Raw genomic sequence first — 22,416 nt, 5'->3', positions numbered from 1 at the left:
TGTTGAGAGAAATTTGGTGAACATATTTGAATTTTATACAACTTATCGATAATCTGTATAAGCAAGCTAAATTTAAATTATCGATTTGGATCCTGTACAACTTAGCTTTTCTCGAAATTTTGCTAACTCATTATCGAATTTGTGAATAAATTTAAAACTTCAGCATCATTTCAAACATAAACAATTTCATAAAGGATTATCCCTTTCCTTCCCACGATTTTGAACGACTATTTCTATGCCAAGAAAGTGTTTCCGAAAAAAGTGCTCAAACAAAATTTATTCTAAATTGGCCAAAGTTTTCGAAATCAACGAAAAAGTTGTACAGTTGTATATCATTGGTTGTTTGATTGTTTATCAATAGTTGTACTATTTAAACGAGTGTTGGTAGTTGGGTTTACCTAACGATATTACAATTGTATTGTAAAGACTATTAAATTATATTAATTTAATTCCGCTTGTTTCGAGTTCGTCGAACATCGATGATGCTCTAGACTTAGAGCAACCATGGGAAGTAGAGGGTTAAATATTGAAAGTAAATTTGAAGAGAAAGTATTGTGTCTTTCGATCAGAATATTTAACATTTTTGACGAACTTGAGAAAAACGGAATTAGATGTAATAGTTTTCAGAATATTATTGTATCCCCATTAGTGTTGGCTACATCTTTAGTCCAAAATTGTTTTCAGATTAGAAACGACAATTAAAATTGGACAATTTTTTTCGGCTTTTTTCCAGAAACCTGTACAAGTAAAATTTAATATTTAGAAGCAGCGTAAGTAACTGCCAGATTTTTCTGTTCAACGTTCACTTTACCATGCCACAAAATTGTTCACCTAATGTTCAACAGGACCGTATTCCCAGAAACATTTCTTTGATGCACTTCCAACAAAAAAAAAAATAGTATTAGGAGCTACAGTATGTAGCACCGCCGCAAAAACGAAAACGACATAAGATCCTGAAATCGATTCGTTTGATTGCATATTACTCGAATTAGTCCACATGTGATGTAAAATGATTGATGTAAAATTTGTTATAAGAATTACACTTGGTTTCAGCAAAACTTTCTTTTTTTTATCCCCGCGTTAGAAGGAAATTAGAGGAAATTAAGCTGCGCCCAATAAGCTAAGCTTTTGTGGCGTGACCTTACATTAAGGACAGACTTGTTAGAATCCCAAAATGGCCGCCACAATGGCCGACTTTGGCACCTACTCACGATTTTGAAAGCACAAATCTCTTCGTAAACAAAACCAGCGCACCTGAGCTTCTTATTTTAAGCTTATTACAAGTGAGCAAGAACAAAATAATATAATGCACTGTTGTTTGAAGCTTCCTTCTTGAGATTTGTGCGTCTGAAGTTCTGATGCAATATTGAAACGGGATTTTAAGACGTTTATCCTTAACTGAGAATTTTTATAATCACTGGTTGTTGATCATTCTTAAAAGACGGAGAGGGTAGATTAACTGTTTATTGCAGTGTGGAAATCAAGCTCTAAGTTGAAATTCACGTAAAAGAAAAGCTTAAAAAATCTTTATTCTTATCATCATTTAGAACATTGCTGTAAAACAGTTTGGTTATTTTCAACTGTAATCGTTCTTAAATGTGGTTTATTGAGGAAAAGTATTAGTATTTACCAGTTAAATGCATAATTTTGAGTGTTTTTTTACATTGTTCCAATTTTAACGTAAAACGAGAGTTGGGTGTTACATACTCAAAAAATGTTTATTTTGAAAAACCGGGAAAAGTTGTAAAATCGTACCGGGAAAACCGGGAAAAAGACGGGAATTCCAAAACTAAAATTGAGTGGCCACCCTGATAGCAGCACCTATGGGTGCCGCTAGCATCAAGCTTCAAACATCAAATGTTTAGCCGAGTTTCAGCAAATGAACTTTAACCGAGATTTGCACAGCCGATCTCGGCATTCTGTTTTAAGTGTGTACATCTTATTATTGAAAGGTTTAAGTAGAAATAGTAATTACCCTTATTTTTTAAAATAATTCTGTCGATTCTTCAAGAGAATAATTCTGGAGCTCGATTTGAAAAGGTCGTATGTGCTTTTGTCGATATAAAATTCGATCAGTTTATTTTAGTTATTGTAGAAATATGGAAGATATTTTGAAGACTTTTAATGATGGAACAGAAAGCCTTTTTTGTGAGGATTCTTCTGTATGTATCAACATTGTTCAATTTCAACGGTATTCGCTACAATGTGCGAATCCAACTGATCGAATTCTCCATCGACGAAAGCACATACGACCTATTCAAATCGAGCTCCAGAATTGTACATTTCGAGAATGACTAACAAAATCATTTTGCATTATTAAATAATGGCTGAATTTACAATTTTACGCAAACCTTCGCGACCCACCAAAAATCAGCCTGCGACCCACCAGTGGGTCGCGACCCATAGTTTGAGAAACGCACGGGGTATCATTGATCAGCGGGGTAACATTGATCGGCTTGACCGACCCCATGAAATGTTCAAACAAGCATTTTACATTGAATCAGTTCCTGCTATAGAATGGTATATCGTAATCTTCTATCATTTGGCTATTAAATGACATGCAATTCATGAAAATTGAATTTCATAATCATTGAAATAAATCGATATTTCCATAACCGTGTTTCGTAACGCAATGAGATACATTGCCAAACAATCATGCTTGGCGTGAATACGAGATACACTATGAGTTTCGAAATCACTGTATTACTTCAATATGATATCCTAGAGTTGGATTTTATAAGCGAAACTTTTATGAAAATGCTCCTTTTCAATGAAATGTACGATTTTTTAAAAGTAGGCTATAAATTCTTTAAGCCATTGCCTACCTTTAGGCGTCATTCGCTGTTTTGAGGATTTTAATCTTAGCATAACTCAAAAAGTACATAACTTGTAAAAATTTGGACAACATATTCGAAATCAGCGACCCCGAATTTAGTAAGTAAGAGTACTTTCAACACAAACGAACATTGATCACTGGCATGATCAAAGGAACCCCATATCAATTAAATCAAAAATTACATTAAAAAGCCTATTTAAACATGTTTTAATGTTTCACAATACTTTTTCGAGTAGCTTAATACATACTCAAAGGGTCAGTACTTGTTTAAAATATATAAAACATGTAACGTTTGCTTTAACAAGAGAATTACATATACAAGAAAGATCAAAAATTCTGATTAATTGATTTTTTAAGTGAAAATCTTACCTGTCCCAATTATATTTGTAGATCTACTCTGAAGTAGGGTAAAAAATATAATTTGGACATGTATATAATTTGGACATGCACTGCGATGTATGTCTTGTTCCGGAGAGCTAATAAAAGTAGATACTTCTGAATATCGATTATTGGATCAAACAGACCCTATTCTGATGACTTACGTTGAAAATACGCTTAACAATTAAGAATATACTTCAAAATTATCGAAAATGTAAAATTTTTCACTGAAACCCCTCAAATGCACAGGTATGCAAGACGACATACACTTCACAGTCACATACAATATTCACCTCAAAATCGTTGAATTGATAACTGTAAGAAATTTAAAAGCCTTATTGCAATAAAAACTGTTCAAAAAAGAAGCATTGGGCAGCCAATCTCTTAACATTCATCTAGAACGCCCATGAGAACGCCTAAAATAGGTGGTGCCCAAAATGCATTACAAGTTTTCTACTGTAAATATATTTTGGTCATCTGACGAACTACATGGGGATGCTGTGCGATTGCATACTTGGAGGCGTATTTTGTGGTTCTGGGGATATTTCCTCGATTTGAACAAAAACTGTAACAGTTATCAAAATAGATGCCTGTTTAGCGAAGAAATTTGATTATTTACAAGAAAATATTTGTTAATTTATGCTACTTTCATGATAAAGTAGTATTCATAGCTAAACATGGAGATAATTGCCCTGTCCAAATTATATATACCTGAGGGTGTCCAAAACATATATTCGGTGTCCAAAATGCAATTCTAACAGGCGATTGGAAAATGTGATTTTCTCAGCACTTTAACGTTTGTTAAGCTTTTTATCACCAGGAACGTAAATTACAATCATGTTATAAACGTAATAGCAACTTTGCAAAATAATCAATTCCTTTTTGAAGAAGCTAGGTGACGATTTTTCCAACGTTGTTCTCAGCCTGTCCAAAATACATGAATTACCCTAAAATCGACAGAGACTCCAATAAGACTTTTCGAATTGCCTGCCAGGATTTATTACAAGCTTCCTTCCTTATTTCTTCACGCCTTCACCTTTTTTCTTGGAATTCCTTTTTGAATTCCTCTCGGAGATTTTTCCAATCTCCTACCGGCAGATACAAACAGTTCTTTCCAAGGTTCTTCCTTGATAATCATCAAGGATTCCAGAAATTCGACCAATTTCTCCTGTAGTTTTTCACGGGAACCTGGAGAGCTTATTTCCAGAATTGGTTCCAGAAGTATTCCCGGGATTATTCCCAGACAAACTTTAGTTTGATTTCTTCCAGGATTTATCTCGAGAACTTTACAAGAGTTTCCCTCACGACATACCGTAATATTTAAAGATGATAATCGAAAAACTAATTGTGCACAAATTTCACTTGAAAAAAGACGCGGACACCGTTTTCAGCCAAAGGCTGCACAGACTGAATATGAAATTTAACACTAGACAAAGGACACACGGAGCATGCACCAGTGGATACGAGGAAGAAACTATTCTCACGAAAAGTTTCATGGCCCGGAGCGGGAATCGAACCCTCACCCCACAGCATGGTGCGATTAGAAGCTTTGGTGAACCTAACCGCACGGCTACGAGGCTCCACACTTGAGCTATACTATCTAAAGTGAAATTAGGACAATTCAACAATTAGTTCTATGATTATGATCTCTAAATATTCTCAGTGAGCGGAATTTGGACCCTCGTAAAATAAGGGCACCCCACGGTATCTAAGATATTATCACGATTTTTTTTCCTAGAGTTTCTCTCGGGATTTCTCTTGAAGTTTTTGCTCGATTCCTTCCGGTGTTCCACTTGGTAGGGAAGTGGAACCATCTCGGCAGGAGTCCTATTTTGGGCACTTTTCTGATATAACTCAACTAATTTAGAATCAATTGACTCTTCCATTAGAACTCCGCCAAAGAGTTTTTCCCGAAATTTATCCTGTAATTTCTTCAATAAATTTCCGGAGTTTTCTTCCAATGTGTCTTCCTGGATTTTAACAAGAGTCTTAGCCACTGCAATATTTTCTAAAGGTTCTCGCAGGTTTTTTTTACAGTTTTCTTCACATGAGAGTTTCTCCTGGGACTGGTTTCAAAAGGTTCATTCCTGTCCTTGGTCCTAGTACAGAGAACAGACATCCAGGCTACACTGAACCCAAACCTCATCCTTCAATCGTATTTTTTGTCATCCGCCTTATGTTTGAAATGCATCCTTCCTTTTTCGTCTGATGGCAATGGACGTATGCCACACCATCGAAAAATCGGAAGAAAATCATCCCCTATGCATATGAATGCTCTTCGGTTTTTGAATATACTCTAATTCGATTTTGGAATGGCACCGCTCCAACTAAACATCATCCCGTAAACAGATAAAAAGTATTTCGAGCACGCCCTATTATTACTATCAGACGCTTTCGGACTGATGCGTCATACGCTATTGAGATGATTCGCAGTCGCTGTCGTCTGATCTGGCGGTGGTGAGGTTGGTTCGGCTGGAAGCGGTTAGAAGTCCGCCATTGTTTTTTCACTAGAAAGAAAAGCATGTGCAGTTTCTGTGCTTTGAGGTAAAAACATATTTCGAATAAACATTTTAAAATTTTCTACACTAGTTAATTTTCTTTTAATTACAGCAAGGCGCCTGGCTGTTGTGAAGGCGAACATCAATTGCAGCAATTTCCACCTGAATCGCCGGCGGATGAAACTCGCCCTGCCGAGGCTCCTCCATGTTCCCGTTCAACCCGCCAGAATCCCACATTGGTGCTGCTTTTGATGCCCCTACTCGCTGGAAAGATCACCCCGGGGGCAACGCCGATCCTTGCATGTTTACAACATGTTTTTCCCGCAGCTTTTTGGAAGTGATTTTAATAAAATACGTTTTTTGAATCCCTATTCAATAAATGTTAAAAAGTAACAAATTATGTTTCCTTGATAGTATCTTAAATAATTTTTAGTAAAAATCTAAGATGAATCCATTTTCAAAAAAAAATCTGTTTTATTTCTCATACAAAATACAAATCCAATTCGTTCAAGTACTGTATTAAATTCATCAGAAAATTGAATTGCGTAGCATTCATTTTTAGTCAAACGTATCATACGGTTACAGGATGACTGTCATTCGGATGATTGTCATCCGAAATCAGAGGCATTCGTTTGACTTGTCATTCGTCTTGGGAATGATGTTTGTTAAAGGGCATGTGCGTATAGCTTCCCATTTGATTTAGGGAGGATTTTTTTCTTCAGTGTAGAACAAATTTCATTCAGAAAGTTGTATAAGGATTTGAATCTTTACTTTAGTAAGGTTGCAAACCAATACACGATGAAAACACTATCGCCGCCAAACACCATATTGCCACAGTCAGTGGTGAATTGAAACATTTCAAGTGATGAATTAAATTAGTATGGGAAATTAACCGATTGCAGCGCCACGATGTTGCCACTTGTGTTGCCGATTTCAAACGGCCGTTAAATTCCTTACACAGTTTTGGAACTGGACTTGGATGTCTATTCTCTGTGGTCCTGGCATATTTCTCATGTTTTTTTTTAAATAACGGGGTTTTTTTACGCGGTGCCATTACCGTCGTAAATCAACTTCGGTGTATTATGGAAATTCATGTAGGAACTCTAAAAACCTCTAAGAGAAATCCCAGGAGTAACTACGGGCGAAATCTCGCGAGGATAATGCAAGGGAGATATCGAAAAACTCTCTGGAAGAGCCATTGAAAGACTTTCTGCAAGAATCCCGCTATAGATATCTATTTTGTAAAACCTTTAAGAAAAATTAATGAACGAAATCCGTATAAATTTTGGAAGCATCTTTTAGAGGAATCCAGCGATAAAGTCTGGAAGCATGATCGGAAAAACCTCCAAGAACAAGAGAAGTACACCTGCAGAGACTCCGTGGATAACTTCTTAAGTTTACAACTGGAGAAAACCAGAAAACAACAGCAAAAATCTTTGATAAAATTATGGAAGAACTCACTTATAGAATTCGGTTACTGCGAAAGAAGTCCAGTACCTATTTGCAGTACACACTTAATTTTCATTACCGGGCTCGGTTATCAAATTACCGAGTTCTCAACAGCTGAGCTCTCGGTTATCACCTCGGTAATTGAGTTCGATTACCGGGTGCTCGGTACTACGTATTTTGTGGCAAAATGTCAAAAATTACTGAGCTGCTCGGTAAAAAGTTACTGAATACTTTGTAAGGAGAATACCGAGTGATCAGTAACTTTTTATTGCATCGATTTTATTAAATTACCGAGCACCTCAGCAAATTTTAAGCTTTTACTTTTGTTTTCCTAAAAAATCAGGGAGAATCAGCAAACTACATGTAATAGTATGTAATAGAAAACAAATTAGGAATGAAATTTTGATGTTTATTTCTTTCAAGCATTTTTTTCATATAATTGTTGGGTTGGGTGTTTAATTCTGCCGCTATTATCATTGTTCAACTGCCTGATAACTTTGTGCACCGCTCTGCTATTCCTAAATATTGCTGAAAAAGTGGTGCGTAAAGTGTGGTTCATCACTGAACTTGTTTCCTTGTCGCAAATCTGAAACAGTGGAAAGAAAACCATTTTTGTTGTTGTAGATAATTACCCGCCGTTTAAGTAAGCTTGTAGTGTTACCTTTATTGTCTTTTTTGGCTCTCGAATACATGTTTTGTTCACAATTGCACTCTTTTGAAGATTTTTGCCAGACACGCGCGGAAGTACACTGTTTCTGGGCGGCTGATATTAATGCAAATGGCGACTTAACAGGACTCAACCAGCGTCACGAAGGTCTGTCGGGAACTGAGACCTCGGTATATACATTGAAGAGCACTCGGTAAATTGTAGACATTTTTACTGAATGCTCTGTATTTCATATTACTGATTTCACTAGAGGTACCGAGATATTGCAAAATACAGTGTTGCTCAGTAATTTTGATCACTGAGATCCGTATTAAGTTTTTGTTTTACAGAATGATCGGTGAGAATCATTACGGAAGTCAGTTAAGTATGTGAAATTTTACTGATATATCGGTAAAACATTATTTTTGCAGTTCAGACTCAGTAAAAAATATTACCGAGCTGGAGTTTGGGATTTAAGTGTGTAGATATCCAAGCAGGAATCCCGGAAAGAATTCAAGGAAGAATCATGAATGGCATTTTGAGAGAAATTATTACGAAAAAGTAATAGCAATATAAATGCATATTACAATATAACCCATTGTAGGGGAGCACTACAAATGCGTAATAAAATAGGACATCACGACATTACATTACAACAAATTAAAAAAATAGGTTTAATTGCTGTAATATTTTTTTCTTCGCCACTTTTTGCCGTGTACACTCTTCAGTTTTGCAGTAAACAGACACATATACGATGTGGTAATAACAACAAACGGTTGAGCGATAATAATAACATATTCCAATCTACCAACAACCCTCCATCCAACATCCAATGCTGACACAAACAGAGAATCATATGTACCACATAGAGACGGTTAGATGGTGCGTCGCAGGGTATAGGGTACTGTTTTGGTGGTCACTCTCAAGTTAGAAAAGAAAGCATTGACAGGCCACCACAAGAATAGCATACGACTGTGTTAACCCTCCTAAAATGTTAGACTAGATTAGAGATAGATTTTTCTCATTATTTTTTAATTTATTTTTTTAACATCCAATTTTTTTATATAAGGGTGATCATTAGCACGGTAAACAATTGTATTAAAAAATCTGGATCTAGTCCATTTTTTGGATTCTATATAGACTATATAGAAATATTCAGGCCCCATATGAACCATGAACAATCAGATGTAACGCTGATGTAACGTGAATTTTTCATGAACCAAACTTGGCAAAGTGATTGTTTCGTGCGTGTGCCATCGAACTTTTATCGGGATTTCTTTGAAATCAATAAAACACAACTGCGATAACCGGATTTAAAGGAGTTGATCTAGGGAACGTTCAAAAATTACGTCCAACATTTGGGGGAGGGGGGGGGGTCTACAAAAGTGTGACACTACGTGTATTAGGTATAGGGAAAATGCGTGACAGAGGGGGGAGGGGGGGTCTAGAAATCCCAAAAATTGATGGACGTAATATTTGAATCTTCCCCTATTGGGATCACCGCGACAGGTTTCGCAGGGGGTCTCAATGGGAACACTTTTGGTTTTCAACCAAAACATATTGTGTGACGTATTCTTCATTCATTCTTCTTCATTCATTCTTCATGATTTAAAAAAAGGGACCAGAAAAGATAGGCTGAAGTCTGTACCAACTGATGTTTCTACTCCATAACATCTGACACAGGTTCCGCCTGGTTTCCTTGAGGACACTTCTGGTTCTAAACCAAAATATGTCGTGCGACGTATCAATTTTTAACTCTAAAAGAGTCCAAGAGAATCATCATTTACAGGTACCCTTAGTATTATCAGTCCTTGCTTTGCTCTGTTGGAGATTAACTACGAGGTAACTTTGTAGCTTTTTTCTTGTTACCTGGGTGAATGTTTCTTTTGAAAGTGTACTTAACGTGGCGATTTTTTGTCTTTCTTATTGAAGGTGTTTCTGCCTTCGGAAGAAGCACTCAGGAACCGGTTTCTTCGTTTTTTTATATATTGCAACCAATACGGCCTCTATTATTATGCACAATTTGAAACAAAGTGAAGAATTTTAAACCACAGGCCCACAGGCAGCCTATAGCAAATTCAGTTATTTAGGATGTCGATTACCTGGAGAAACCTGAAAAGACAGAGAGTATGATTTTATAGCCGGATAAACCAGGGTAAAGAATTTCTTACATACATTTTCTTGTTTTTGTTGCTTTAACCGATTATTTTGATACCCTACCTCACCGAAAAAAAAATGGCAAAATCACTGGAACATAAATCGGCTACTCGATGTAGGTCAATCGAATTCTACTAAACATTCTTCATTATACTCACCTCTTACATTCTAAAATCAATCGAAATACTGCCTATGATCGCATACTTGTCCCATATGAATAGGAAACCCAGCAAAGATGGGACTGATATGCGATCATGGACAGAATACGTATCTGTCAAAGGATGCAAATTCTTAGTGCAATTGAAAGGAGCGGTACTTAACCCGATTTTTTTTACTTATGAAGCTTTCTGTTAATGATGGTGAGATAAGGCCTGAAGTACACAGGGTCGAATATTTGACAAGGAAAGAAATCAAGAAACAATCGTCATCATCAAACATCAGTTTGACACTAATGAAAATTTGATCGAGTCAAACAAGATGTTTGAGCATTGGTTTCTATTTGGGATAAATATTTGACCCTGTGTACTGACAGTTTAAGTCGACAGAAACGTGTTTGTTTACGCAATGTTGAAGAGGCCTTTTCAATTGTTGGTCTTGATTTCGTAACACCCACCCACCATCCTACTAGGGTGCTGGTGATGAACGATGAAAAGTGCAGTGTTTCAACGAACAAAAACCAAAAACAACCGATCGTGTTCAAAATACGGTTATCATAAATTGATTAAGATCGAGCCCTGTGGAAGATCTCAACCAAAGGATCGAAACGTTGGCTATGATGTAACTTACATTATCAACGCTTGTTCTGCGACTGAAAGCCGAAAAACTCTAATAGGGAAGTGGAATCATCTCGGCAGGGCTCCCATTTTGGACACTTTTCTGCTCAGTCAATTGGGAACCGATTGACACAGTAGTATCTAGCCGTGTACAAAATTTCAAGTCAATTGGTTTGAAATTGACTGAGTTATAACGAAAAGATCTCATGGAATCAGTAGGAGCTACAACAAAATTTATTTCAGTATTCAGAGGAGGGTCTAGTTTAGGCGTATTTAGTCTCGGGCGTAGTCAAAAGAAGCTCCAATGGTTCGGAGACGGTTACGCAAATCAAAGCGGTGCTCTGCGGTCTAATTCATCGCTTCTATCGAAAAAGTGGCAACGTGGAGAAAACCCTGGTATCGTCGCTGTCGTGGAGTCAGTCCCCGACCCAATGCCTACAAGCCCTTCTGTGTGCTAGTGGATAATCCCTTATCCTCAGGAGGTCAAATCACTGTGCACGCGATATCAGATCTTGATACTTGCTGTGCAGTGGGAAGCAGGCGTGGTGTCGACTCTGCTTCGCCTTCCTTGGACAAAGGGAGTGGTAAGGCCACCAGAGGAGCCGGCAAAGCGCCAAAACTTTACTGTGGTGTCCTTCTAAAAGAGCATGCCATGATGTTCGTTGCTACAAGGCTACGCAAACTCAGTTAACCTCACAGTTAAAAATAATGAGATTTACACGTCATGTAAACTTCATTTTAGTCATGTAAACTTAGTGTTATGATGGTTTACATGATATATCATGTAAATTTGTGTTATATGTCATGTAAAAACTCAGAGTCATACGGAATTACATGACATATAATGGAAGCTTACATGATATTTTATGACTTTTACATGATATTTACTATGCTAACACCCCCTCTCAATCGTCCGATCGGTACCGTCTTACACACTAAACGCTTTCAGCAATATTTTGCTGAATTTTGCCGAGCTGAAGGGTCCAGCAAAATTTATGACTGAACTTTCAGCAAAGTTTGCTTAATTTCAGCAAAACGTTACTGGTGATCAGCAGAGTTTACTGAACAAATCAGCAAAATTTTGCTGAATTTCAGCAAAATTTTTGCTGAAGCCTTCAGCTCGGCAAAATTCAGCAAATTTTTTCTGAAACCCCTCAATCGATTTTTGGTGTGAGTCACCTAAACTAAGTTTCCTGTGAAGCGGATGGACTTCTGGATCGATTTCTTCGAAATCGATGCCGGGCGCTGAAGGTATCCTTTTTCCACTAATCGTGCTTTGTGCTCCACCGGCTGGTCATTTTCGCCCCCTTTTATGTGGAACACCCATTTAGTTTTCAAGCATCGGGCTCCTTCAGGACAGGTGACGATCCTCCAAACGTTATTGGATTCCATGGTTTGCAATTCGTTCTGGGCGGCCTTCAACCAGTCATCATAGTCGTCTCTCGTGTATATGTCAGCGTTACGTTCAGGAAGATCTGTGAGGAACCAGCACAAGTCGCTCTATATCCAGTGCAGAAATTAACACTGCATCCCTTGCAGGCTCATGTTGTTCTTATTGCGAAGGGAGCGCACCTGGTCGAAATCTTCGAGATCCTTGTCTTCAGAAATCTCCTCCGACAGCTTAAGGAGGAACATCAGAAGATACAAATATGGCTGCCACAATGGCCGTCTTCTACTTATATTTTCAAGAGCACCAATCTTAAAAATTCGTTAACAAATGCTGCTTTTTTTTGTAAGTGAGCAAAGCCAGGATAAACAAGTGTTTCTTGGTTCGGTGCTTCGTTTGTCAGATTTGTACCTCTAAAGCTTGTATGCGTTGACGAGCTTCTTTACAGACATCAGATTGTCCCGCAATTCCGGAACGAGCAGTACCTACGTCCTTCATCCGTAGTTGCGTGCCTCGATTGCTGCATCCAGTGATTGTTCCTGCAACCTTCGCTTCCAATATTACACCGTCTTTGGCCACGTTGATGGTAATTGGCTGTCTCAGCTTCCCGTATGTTGCGAAAACACCTTGACGATTCACCAGATGGCAACTGCAGGCACCGGAATTGAATGAAAATAGTATTGGTCTTGCTTGCCTTCGTGCTTGACCGATCTGCCATAAAGACTACTCCGTTTTCCGTAGCAGCATTCGCTTCATTATCCCATTCCTGCACACAGTCTCTCTTGAAATGGTCACGTTTTCCGCACTGGTGGCATCTCTCTTGAAACTTCTTGGCATCATGCTTGGGCTTGATCCACGGCGTGGTCGCAGCTCCCGAAAACGCCGCTGTGTTGGTTCTCTTGCCGTTCTGTTTGTTCCATTTCTTCAGCCAATAAACGTTGCTTTACCATTTCAAGTGTGAGATCTTCCTCAGCGAGATTTTCGAGGGCGGTGCGGTAACCAACGGATCATCTGGTAGAGTCTGGAACAAGGAAATGACCGCATCCGCTTCAACAATCTTGGCACCGGCTGTCTTCAATTGCCTGATATATCTTCGAATACCAGCAGATGAACTCGCATAGACTTCCTTTCTTCCACCTTCAAGAGATTCAACTACTTCCGCAGTAGATTTTGAGTTCCGATGGACTTCTTTGCGAAGGTATTTTTGGGGGCCTTCCACATTTCTTTTGCTGAGGTCTTCTCGCGTACAACTTCGAGCATTTCATTTGCCAGGATACTTACAATGTGAGCTTCTCGTTGTCCAGCAAGCTCCAACGTTCTTCAGCACTCCAACGGAATCCATGAATATTTTCACCCTGTAACTCCAGTTCTGGAAGCCTTGTCCACCATCGAATTGAGGTAGTCCGTGCGTCGAATCACGTGTTGAGGGACCCATAACCTTTTGAGGAACGATGGCTCGGAAAACGTTGACGAATGTAGAGAGTTTGAACACGAACAAGTTGGTTTTATTAGTAAAAATACGTCTGTACAACTTAAGGTTTCCAGGGCTAGCAAGGGCGATTTCCTTCTATACTAACAGTTTCAGGAAATGTTTTTTCCGAAATTCAGCTAACAAACGTCATTTTTTACCAATATTTAGTATAAATATGTACTGAGTCACGGTGGTGCCGGCGTTTGCCGAGCTCATCTTAGTGTGTTCTTTGGCTTTTGGAGATGGTCCCTAACACATATTACCTGAGCTTACCGCTCATTCTCACCTGATGTTCTGGTTCCTAAGTCATCGATGGCAGCGTTTCGCAGTGTAGTGAGCAACTTTGCTATCAAAGTGTTTCTGATCACCATGATAGGCATGTTGAGTAGTTATAAAAATCCCTTAAATCCAGCGTGCAGACTTTACACCGTCTAATAGTTGAGAATACTCACTTGCGAAAAGTTATACTCACTTGCTTTCATCTCAGTCCAGAAGCATGCTATCAAAAAAGGGTGTTTGAAGGACTTTTAGATTGTAGTTTAATCTAAAAGTTTGCCGAATAAAGTAAAGGTTGCAAACGCATACCAAAACCGTGAGAGAGCTGTGAGCACAAGGTGAGTATGAATTACATGAACTTTACTCACCTCGTACTCACAGCTCTCTCACAATTTTGGTATGCGTCTGTGATCTTTACTTCATTCGGCAAACTTTTAGATTAAACTACAATCTAAAAGCCCTTCAAACATCATTTTTTTGATAGCATGTGTCTGGACTGAGATAGAAGCAAGTGAGTATCACTCTTGCAAGTGAGTATTCTCAACACTACCGTCTACTACCCGGAATCCTTATCGAATAACTTATCAGTCCTTGTTGAATTCGTTGATGAATTCCAAGAATCTTAAAGGCATGCAAGAAAGATTATCAGAACGCATTTGTATAGACATTTTGATGGGATTGTTAAGGCGTCAATAGACAAAAATTGAATAAAGAAGGTTCTGTCAACTCTAGCACAGTTTAATCGGCAGACATGTTAAGTTCCCAGTTAGACTGGCGATGATTTACATATATGTATGTAGTAAGGACTAAAAAGTCTTGTAATTTGGTTCTCAAAGACACTCTGATAGCTATGAGTTTTTAACATTTTAGCATTTACAATGATCCATTCTACGATTGAGCTATACGCTGACCAATTTTCACAGTGTACAATCTTATTTTACAGTCCTGCTTCGACTGGCGAACGAACAACGGCTACAACGCAAACAGTCACAGGAACGCGAGTAGTAGAGGTATAGGAGCAGAGGCTTGCTCGGAACAAAGAAACACACGCCTCAGTCAGTCGTCTGTCGTCGGCCAGCCCAAGTGGAAGTACCTAGCTATAGGTATTAGAAAAAAGACTAGATAGAAACCGTCAACAACTAGGTATACAACGCACATTCGCCGCACACCGCCGCCCAGCAAAGGCAGAAGAACACCACGAACAGGGGAGGCCCATTACCGCCCCACCCCCTTATTCAGCTTGGTTTGAGTGTCGTGTAATTCGTGAACTTTGTGCTAATCAGGCAAACCACAAGAACAGTGTTCTTCGCGATTCGTCATCAGGGGATCCAGTCGGACCTCGGAAAACGAGGGATTCAGGGACCCATCATAGTTCAAGTCATTCGCAAGTAAACGCGTAGAAAGTGTTTGTGTGCTTTGATTGCGAAACAATCTTGGTCAGTGTGGTGCGTCGAGTTTTTGAGTTTGAACGCAGAAAATAAGCCGAAAATAGGTTTCTTCGGTGGGGGTAGATAGTTTTGATTTTTTTACGTAAAGTTTCCAGCTGAGTGCGCGATCAACAGGGAAAACTGGGTACATGTTGATCAGAGTTTTCCCCATACCACATAGAGAGGATACTTCTATTCTAGAGTTATTTTTAAGCTCGTCGTATGATTCAGCAGTCGAGGAAGGAGCAATGTTTTACCTCGTCGAAAAGAAGCCAATAATTGCACATATTGGTGTCGTTGGAGATAGTGCAAAGTAGCGAAGGAATAGCGCATATGAAATCAAGTGCAGTGTGTTTATCCGTTTCAACGAACACAATCTCAACACGAAAATCAGCATTGGGCTTGGTTGGTGTTGTTTTTACATCATATTCGTATATACATACACCTTCCTACCGTCCACGCTTCCACACCGTGAAAAGAGCGAACCGTGGAAAGTTTCTTCAATAAAAAGCGAAAAACAAAACAAGAGAAGTGAGCAGACGAGAAGCAAACCAGTCAATCCCCAGCAAGCGGGCGAGCAAAAAAATCGAACAGCTGAGAAACCTTGAAATTCGTCGGGTTGGTCGGGTCCGGGTTGAGTCGGTGAACGAACGAGTAAAAAGAGAAGAAAAAAAGGTTAAGAAGCAAAGTAGTGATAGGCGACCAAAGAAGAAACCTCCGGACTGGACAAACGGGATAGCCATAGCCAGCAACATGCCGTGGTACGCTCCGTGGTCCAATGTGATCAAGAAGAAAGTGTGTCGCTTCCTGCTGCAGCGATACCTCGGCCAGTTCATCGAGGAGAAACTCAGCTTGGATCAGCTGAATGTGGACTTCTACAACGGCACCGGGACGGTGTACGACGTGACGCTGTACAGCCAGGTGAGTGACAGTTTCCCTATCTGTAATAATGTGCATTTCGTTCGGGCAATAATCAGCGTTCTTCTCTGACTGAGCGCAGTTCCCCGTCCCCGTGAGTCAGACGACAAAGCGCGTTTTTTTTGCTGCGCTTCTCATTATCTGGTCCCGGAAATCATGACCTAGGGTGTGCTGGTTACGGCTGAGCTTTTCCTCTGATCCAGGCATTTTATGTCGTTTTTTGAGATTTAGTTTCTTTCGAATTTGTTGACCAAAAAGCTCATCAAGGCATATGGTTTTGAAGCTGCCAAACCAAAATAATAGTATATCTTTGGGCTAGAAATCTTGGTAATAAACATAATAACAATGTTTAAGGTACGTACATATATTAAATGGAATGAATTTGACAGACCTTTAAGTTTCAAAGAAAACTTCAAAATTTTCCATGTTAAAGTTCTTACGTGGGGAGGGAGGGAACTCCAGGAGGAATCCCCAAGGAAAACCAAAGAGGAATCTCCGAAGGAATTCCAAGAGGAATCCCCAAAAGAAATCCAGGTGAGATCCTTGTAAGAATTCCAAAAGGAATCCCCGAAAAATTCACAAGGGCAAACCCACAAGAATTTCCAGGAGGAATCTCCGAAGGATTTCCAGGAGGAATCTGAAGGATTTTCATGAGAAATTCCTGACAGAATTTCAGGAGAAATCTCTGAGGGATTTACAGAAAGAATCCCCGAACGATTTCCAGGGAGAATCCCAGAACGATTTCCAGTGGAATCCACGAAAGCATATGCTGGAGATATGCCTGACCCTGAAGGAACTCCTATAGGAATTCAAGATGGATTTTCTAGAGATATCTCTGATGTGATTCCTGGAGGCATTCCTGAATCCTTCTGGAAAACTCTTCGAAAAAACTTCATGAAGAATCCTTAAAGGAACTCCTGGAGGAATCTTGGAAAGAACTCCTGGACTAATCCCTGAACGAATTTCTGAAGGAATCCGTGAAACTCAAAAAGGCATCCTTGAATCCTCCTGGAAAAATCTCTGGACAGATCTATAGAGGAAGTCTTGAACGAATCCCTAATAAAATTTAAACGAATCCCTGGAGGAATTCCTGAAGAAATCTCTGAAAAACATCTGCACGAATGCTGGAGGAATCTCTGTAGGAACTGCTGGACTTATCCCTGAAGAAATTCCTGAAGGAACTTCGAAAGCAATCCCTGAAGGAATTCCTAGCATAATTACTGAAGGACCTCCTGTACGAATTGCAAAAGGAACTTCTACAGGAATCGCTGAAACTCCTGAATACATTCTTGAATCCTCCTGAAAGAATCTCTGAAGGAACTCAACTCCTGGAGGAATCCCCTGAAGAAACTCCTATCGGCTTACTTGAGGGAACTTGTGAAGGAATCTCTGATGAAACTCCTGAGGCATCCTTGAATGCTCCTGGAAGAATTTATGAAAGAACTACTGGGGAGATACCTTCTGGAACTCCTGGAGAGATTCCTGAAAGATCTACTACTACAGGAATCCCCGAAGGAACTCTAAGATTAATACTCGTAAGATTCAGGAATACCTGAAGGAGCTCTTAGAGAAATCTCTGAAGGAACTCAGGAAGAATCATTGAAAAATCTCCGTGAGTGATCTGATGGAATTCCAAGAGCAATTCCAAGAGGAATTCCCTGAGGAATTTCAATAGGGATCCCAGAAGGAATTCCAGGGCAAATTTCTGAAAGGTTTCCTAGACTAATCCTTGAAGATCTTCTGCATAAATTACTGAAGGATCTTCTGGGTTAATCTCTGAAGGAAGCATCCCGGAAGGAATTTCAGGAGGGATCCTTGAAGAAATTCCAAGAGCGATCTCAGATGGAACTCATGTATAGACCCTTGGTGGAACTCCTGGAGGCATCCCTTAATTCTCCTGGAAGTATCTTTGAAGGAACTCCCGGAGAGATTCTTCAAGGACTTCCTGGAAAGATTTCTGGAGGAACGCCAGGAAAAATCCCTGGTAGGAATTTTAAAATTCCTGAAGGAAATCCAGAAGGACCTTCTGCACGAGTTCCTGAAGGTATTCCTGGAGGAATCTCCGAAGAAACTACTGGAGCAATTCTTGAACTTCAGAAGAAGTTGAAGAAATTCCTATACTAATCTCTGAAGCACCTTTTATAGGAATTCCTAGTGGAATTGGTAGAGGAAGCCCTAATGGATCTCCTGGAGGCATCCCTCAATCCTACTGAAAGGATATCTGAAGGAACTACTGGAGCAATCCCTGAAGGAACTCCTGTCGGAATACCTGAGTGTCTTCTGAAAGAATCTGTGATAAAACTCCTGGAGGCATTTCTGAATCCTCCTAGAAGAATCTCTGAAGATATTTCTGAAGCAACTTCTGAAGAGATATCTAAAGGAATTTCTGGAGAACTTTATTTAAGGCGAAACTGGAAGCATTTTCTCATTTTTTCGGTTTTTGATTTTTTATTAAACAACGAAGCAATATTTTCAAAATTGGTTTTCGTACACATGTAGAGTATGGATCAAGGTATCTTCTGAATTTTTTTTTGAGGTGGAAAATGTTTTCCATTTTTGCAGAAACCATTTTTATGTGAAATTTTGTTCAAAAATGGTTTCTGCAAAAACGAAAAACATTTTCCACTACAAAAAAAAATCAGAAGATACCTTGATCCATACTCTACATGTGTACGAAAACAGATTTTAAAAATATAGCTTCGTTATTTAATAAAAAATCAAAAACCAAAAAGTGAGGAATGCTACCAGTTTCGCCTTAAGAGGAACTCCTGGAGGAATCTCCGAAGAATCTCGTGGACTAAAGAAACCTGAACCCCTGAAGAAACTCTTGTAGGAATCCCTGAAGAATGTTATTAAGGAATACCTGATGGATCTCCTGGAGAGTTGTGAATGATGGATGAGAATAAATGAAACGGCAACAACATCACGTTCTCTTCGTTCTACCATCAACGCAGTAGAAAAGAAGCAACAGCGTAGCGATCAGTGCCAGCAGTATAAGAAATTAGAAAGTGATCCACAGACTCTAGGCATATAGAAGCACAGTGATCAAAATGTCCGCCGCTCGCGTAGTGTTTTAGAGGACAAAAGAACTGTTAAATTAGAAGAAAATAAAGTAAAAAGAAAACTGAATCCCACTTCAGATCTACAGCCTGATACATCACCACTACAATAACTTGGCTTCATGAATGACCGTTTTGACCAATATTCTTTATTACATCAACGAACCTAACCTGAAAATGATTGACACTTCTCAGATCATTTTGACAGATTACACACATGCACGGAAAAGACAATGAATAAATATCTTCTACTTTACCCACTTGTTGTCGTCCTTTTCATGCTCATGTTACATCTGTCGAAATGGCCTGAGAATTGTCAATAATTTTGAGGTTAGGTTCATTGGTGTATTAAAGAATAAGCTCAGAGAGAATTGAGGGAATTGACAACGGATCATAGTGTTTATGCTTTATTTAAAATAAACAACACTCTTCGATAAGTGCGATGAACTACCAATCGCGAATACAGCCTAAAAAGTGTCATGACACCAAGATAGAGTTAGTAATTTAAACAATGCTTTGTCTTGTGTGGAGCTCAAGCAGGAATGTCCATTAATGCATTAATGCTATTTTGAACATTCCGGGACTAGTAAAGCTGTGCTGAGTAGGAAAACCCCGTTGTTGGTTTCAGTGCCATTAGATTGTGTTTTCATAAGATTGCTTGATAGATCCATTAGATTCATAAACCATGCACATTAAAATTTGGTGGTCTCAGCACCCCGTCCTTCGTAAGGTTTTGTTGATACAATCCAGATTGAGATTTGAGATGTTTGTTGTACAGATTCCACAATGAACGGGGGCCCTATTTGTTGTTAGTATGCCATACAGATTTTAATCATCTCGTCAAATCCGCATTCATTTCAACCACCGAGGTGGCCTGGCCGTGGCCATCCCTTATCATGCCCCTGCTGGGGGAATACACAAATAAACGTTGCAATATCTACCGTAAACAAAGTCTGGACCAGTCAGTCAGTCAGTCAGACCAGTCGAATGTAATTCCCAAGCAAATGCCACTCGGTCTCGGCATGTGCAGCGTGCAGTTTACACGCTTTGCAAAACATCAATCACAAATCAACTTCATCCAGCCCAGCCAGCTGGTCAAGTACCGAGTGTAGTCTGTATTGGTTTTGTACTTAGTTCCAACGTGTCTCCCATTCATGAAGCGACGATCGTACGACAAAGGAATGGGGGTTTCTGGCGGTCGAGATGCTTTCTTTGTCATTTTAACTGCTTTTTTGTTTTCTGGCACAGAAATTGTTATCGAACAACATTAATTAATTAAATTAATTAAGACTTTTTTTAATAAGCAGAAATACTTGTATCAAAGTTCGTAAGTGAACCTTTAAGTTTTATTTTCTGATCACGTTACCAGCAAAAGATCAATAAAGTGTGATCGTAGCAGCAGGCTGCGCGCGCGAGTGGCTGCGTTTTCAAAGCTGTCACGCGTTGTCTTTGCTCCGCGTTGTTTTGAATAGAAACGGCTGGTGAGTGAGGGTGCTAAGCCTTCCGCAAATTTTACGTTGGACATCGATAAAAACGAATTACCGAAGGTCACATTTATACACAGTTTTTTTTTTCTGAAGATCTATGATCATGCAAATGTGGTCACTTTATTTACGTGATTTCATGTTGTGATCAATATTCTTCAACAAATTGCTATTAACTGGAAAAACCAATACCATTGGCAACATTAATTTTAGATTTTAATAAAGAAGAATATGAAACCTTGGTTCGCTGTCCAATTACCTGACGTATATTATGTTTATCCGTTGCTTCTCATGATGCGGAAAATAATATGCGCAGCAACCTGTGCTAATTTCATTCGCAATATTCATGAAAAAAAACTGCGGTTCACATTTCTAGCGACATTTAGTAGAAACCCATAAATATACGTCGACACTGTTACCAGTATACGTTGAATGAAAATATTTTTACACGGTTCATGTGAGTTTATTAAACGAAATTCAAACTCAACTTATCGATAAGTAAATTTGACTGTGCAATGCATGTGCTCGGGTCAACCAAGAACAAGTTACCCATCTTCGCTGCGACTACGTAGATAGAATCTCTAAAGTAAACGTTCGGTTTGATTAATCCTATTTTGGATGTTGGTATAAACAGAACCTGTCAAACATTCCACAGATTTATCCGAGGACAGATACCTACTATATTCAGCAGTGTTTGTGTGTGGCGTGCTGATTTGCATGGTTGGTTTGTTTTCATTGAGAGACGGAAAATTACGCTACTTTACTTTACTTCCCTGATTCCACATGTTGGCGGATGATGGGGGGGTTTCAAAGTAAACACATTAGTCCGGCTGGTTCAGGTCAGGGAATCAGCGAGTTTGTGTTTTCGGTAATGATGCATTCATGAGCGTTGAGTTTTCATGTTTGCTGAGAGCACACGTTTGGAAATGAACGGCGATTGTTTGCCAAGAAGATTTTGAAAACTTGACCTGAAAACAAGGTCTTAATCAATTTTTAATGTTTCTTCTTAACATTCATTTTTCTTCGATAAATATATCGTAATATAATGTACACTATTAGACAGGTTTGATGGCGCAGTAGATACCATTTCTGATTTGTATGCAAACGATTCAGAGATCGATCTCTGACTTGTGCTTTTCATCCTACTTCGTATCTTTTTATCTACTTTCTCCCTTTTCTCTACATACACAACTACTTATGTATAAATGTTCACTAGAAGCAGAAACGGATTGAAGAAGTTGTTTCCTTTACTTCCAATTTTCACAACACAGTGTCAATCTATCATATAACACCTACAAGTTATGCAAGCAAGTGAACTATGCCGCATCATCTTCAAAGTTATCAAAAAATGTTAAGTTTGTTTATTACATTGTAGTTGAGATTTTTTCTCGCTCAGCCAACGATGGACGAGGCTAAGGTGTATTACGCTGAGCTTGAGCTTGAGCTAGATTGACCGCCCGTAAATGCTACTTTAATATCGTCAGCTATACTCTCACAAGGAACCTATAAGATAGCTGCTTATGGCAAACAGAGAGTGTTTGTGAGGCGACAATGGCGCCTGCTACGTCAGGTTGCATTTTTATTAGCTTTATTCACGAGGCTTTCAGCCCTAGGCTGGTTCACCTCGGAAACATCAGGTTGCTGGTCAATGTGGGGA

At 39.1% G+C, this 22,416-nt stretch overlaps 1 protein-coding gene across 4 annotated transcripts in view; it reads left to right on the top strand.

Moving 5' to 3' along the window:
- LOC109429975 (autophagy-related protein 2 homolog A) overlaps positions 1 to 22,416 on the top strand; it is a 90,610-nt gene that overhangs the window by 3,041 nt on the left and 65,153 nt on the right. The window contains exon 2 of one of the 4 annotated variants that reach the window (XM_029856968.2): positions 15,513 to 16,219. In XM_029856968.2, the coding sequence (XP_029712828.1) occupies positions 16,052 to 16,219 (168 nt within the window). In that variant the 5' untranslated portion in view covers positions 15,513 to 16,051. Of the gene's footprint in view, positions 1 to 14,814; positions 16,220 to 22,416 lie in introns of all 4 variants that reach the window. The other 3 variants (XM_062846379.1, XM_062846378.1, XM_029856967.2) reach the window with 3 other exon arrangements.

The sequence above is a fragment of the Aedes albopictus genome, chromosome 1 (assembly GCF_035046485.1).
Source record: "Aedes albopictus strain Foshan chromosome 1, AalbF5, whole genome shotgun sequence".
NCBI classification, from domain to species: Eukaryota; Metazoa; Arthropoda; class Insecta; order Diptera; family Culicidae; genus Aedes; species Aedes albopictus.
Note: the sequence above shows the minus strand (reverse complement) of the source record. Positions and strands in the feature narration are given on the sequence as shown.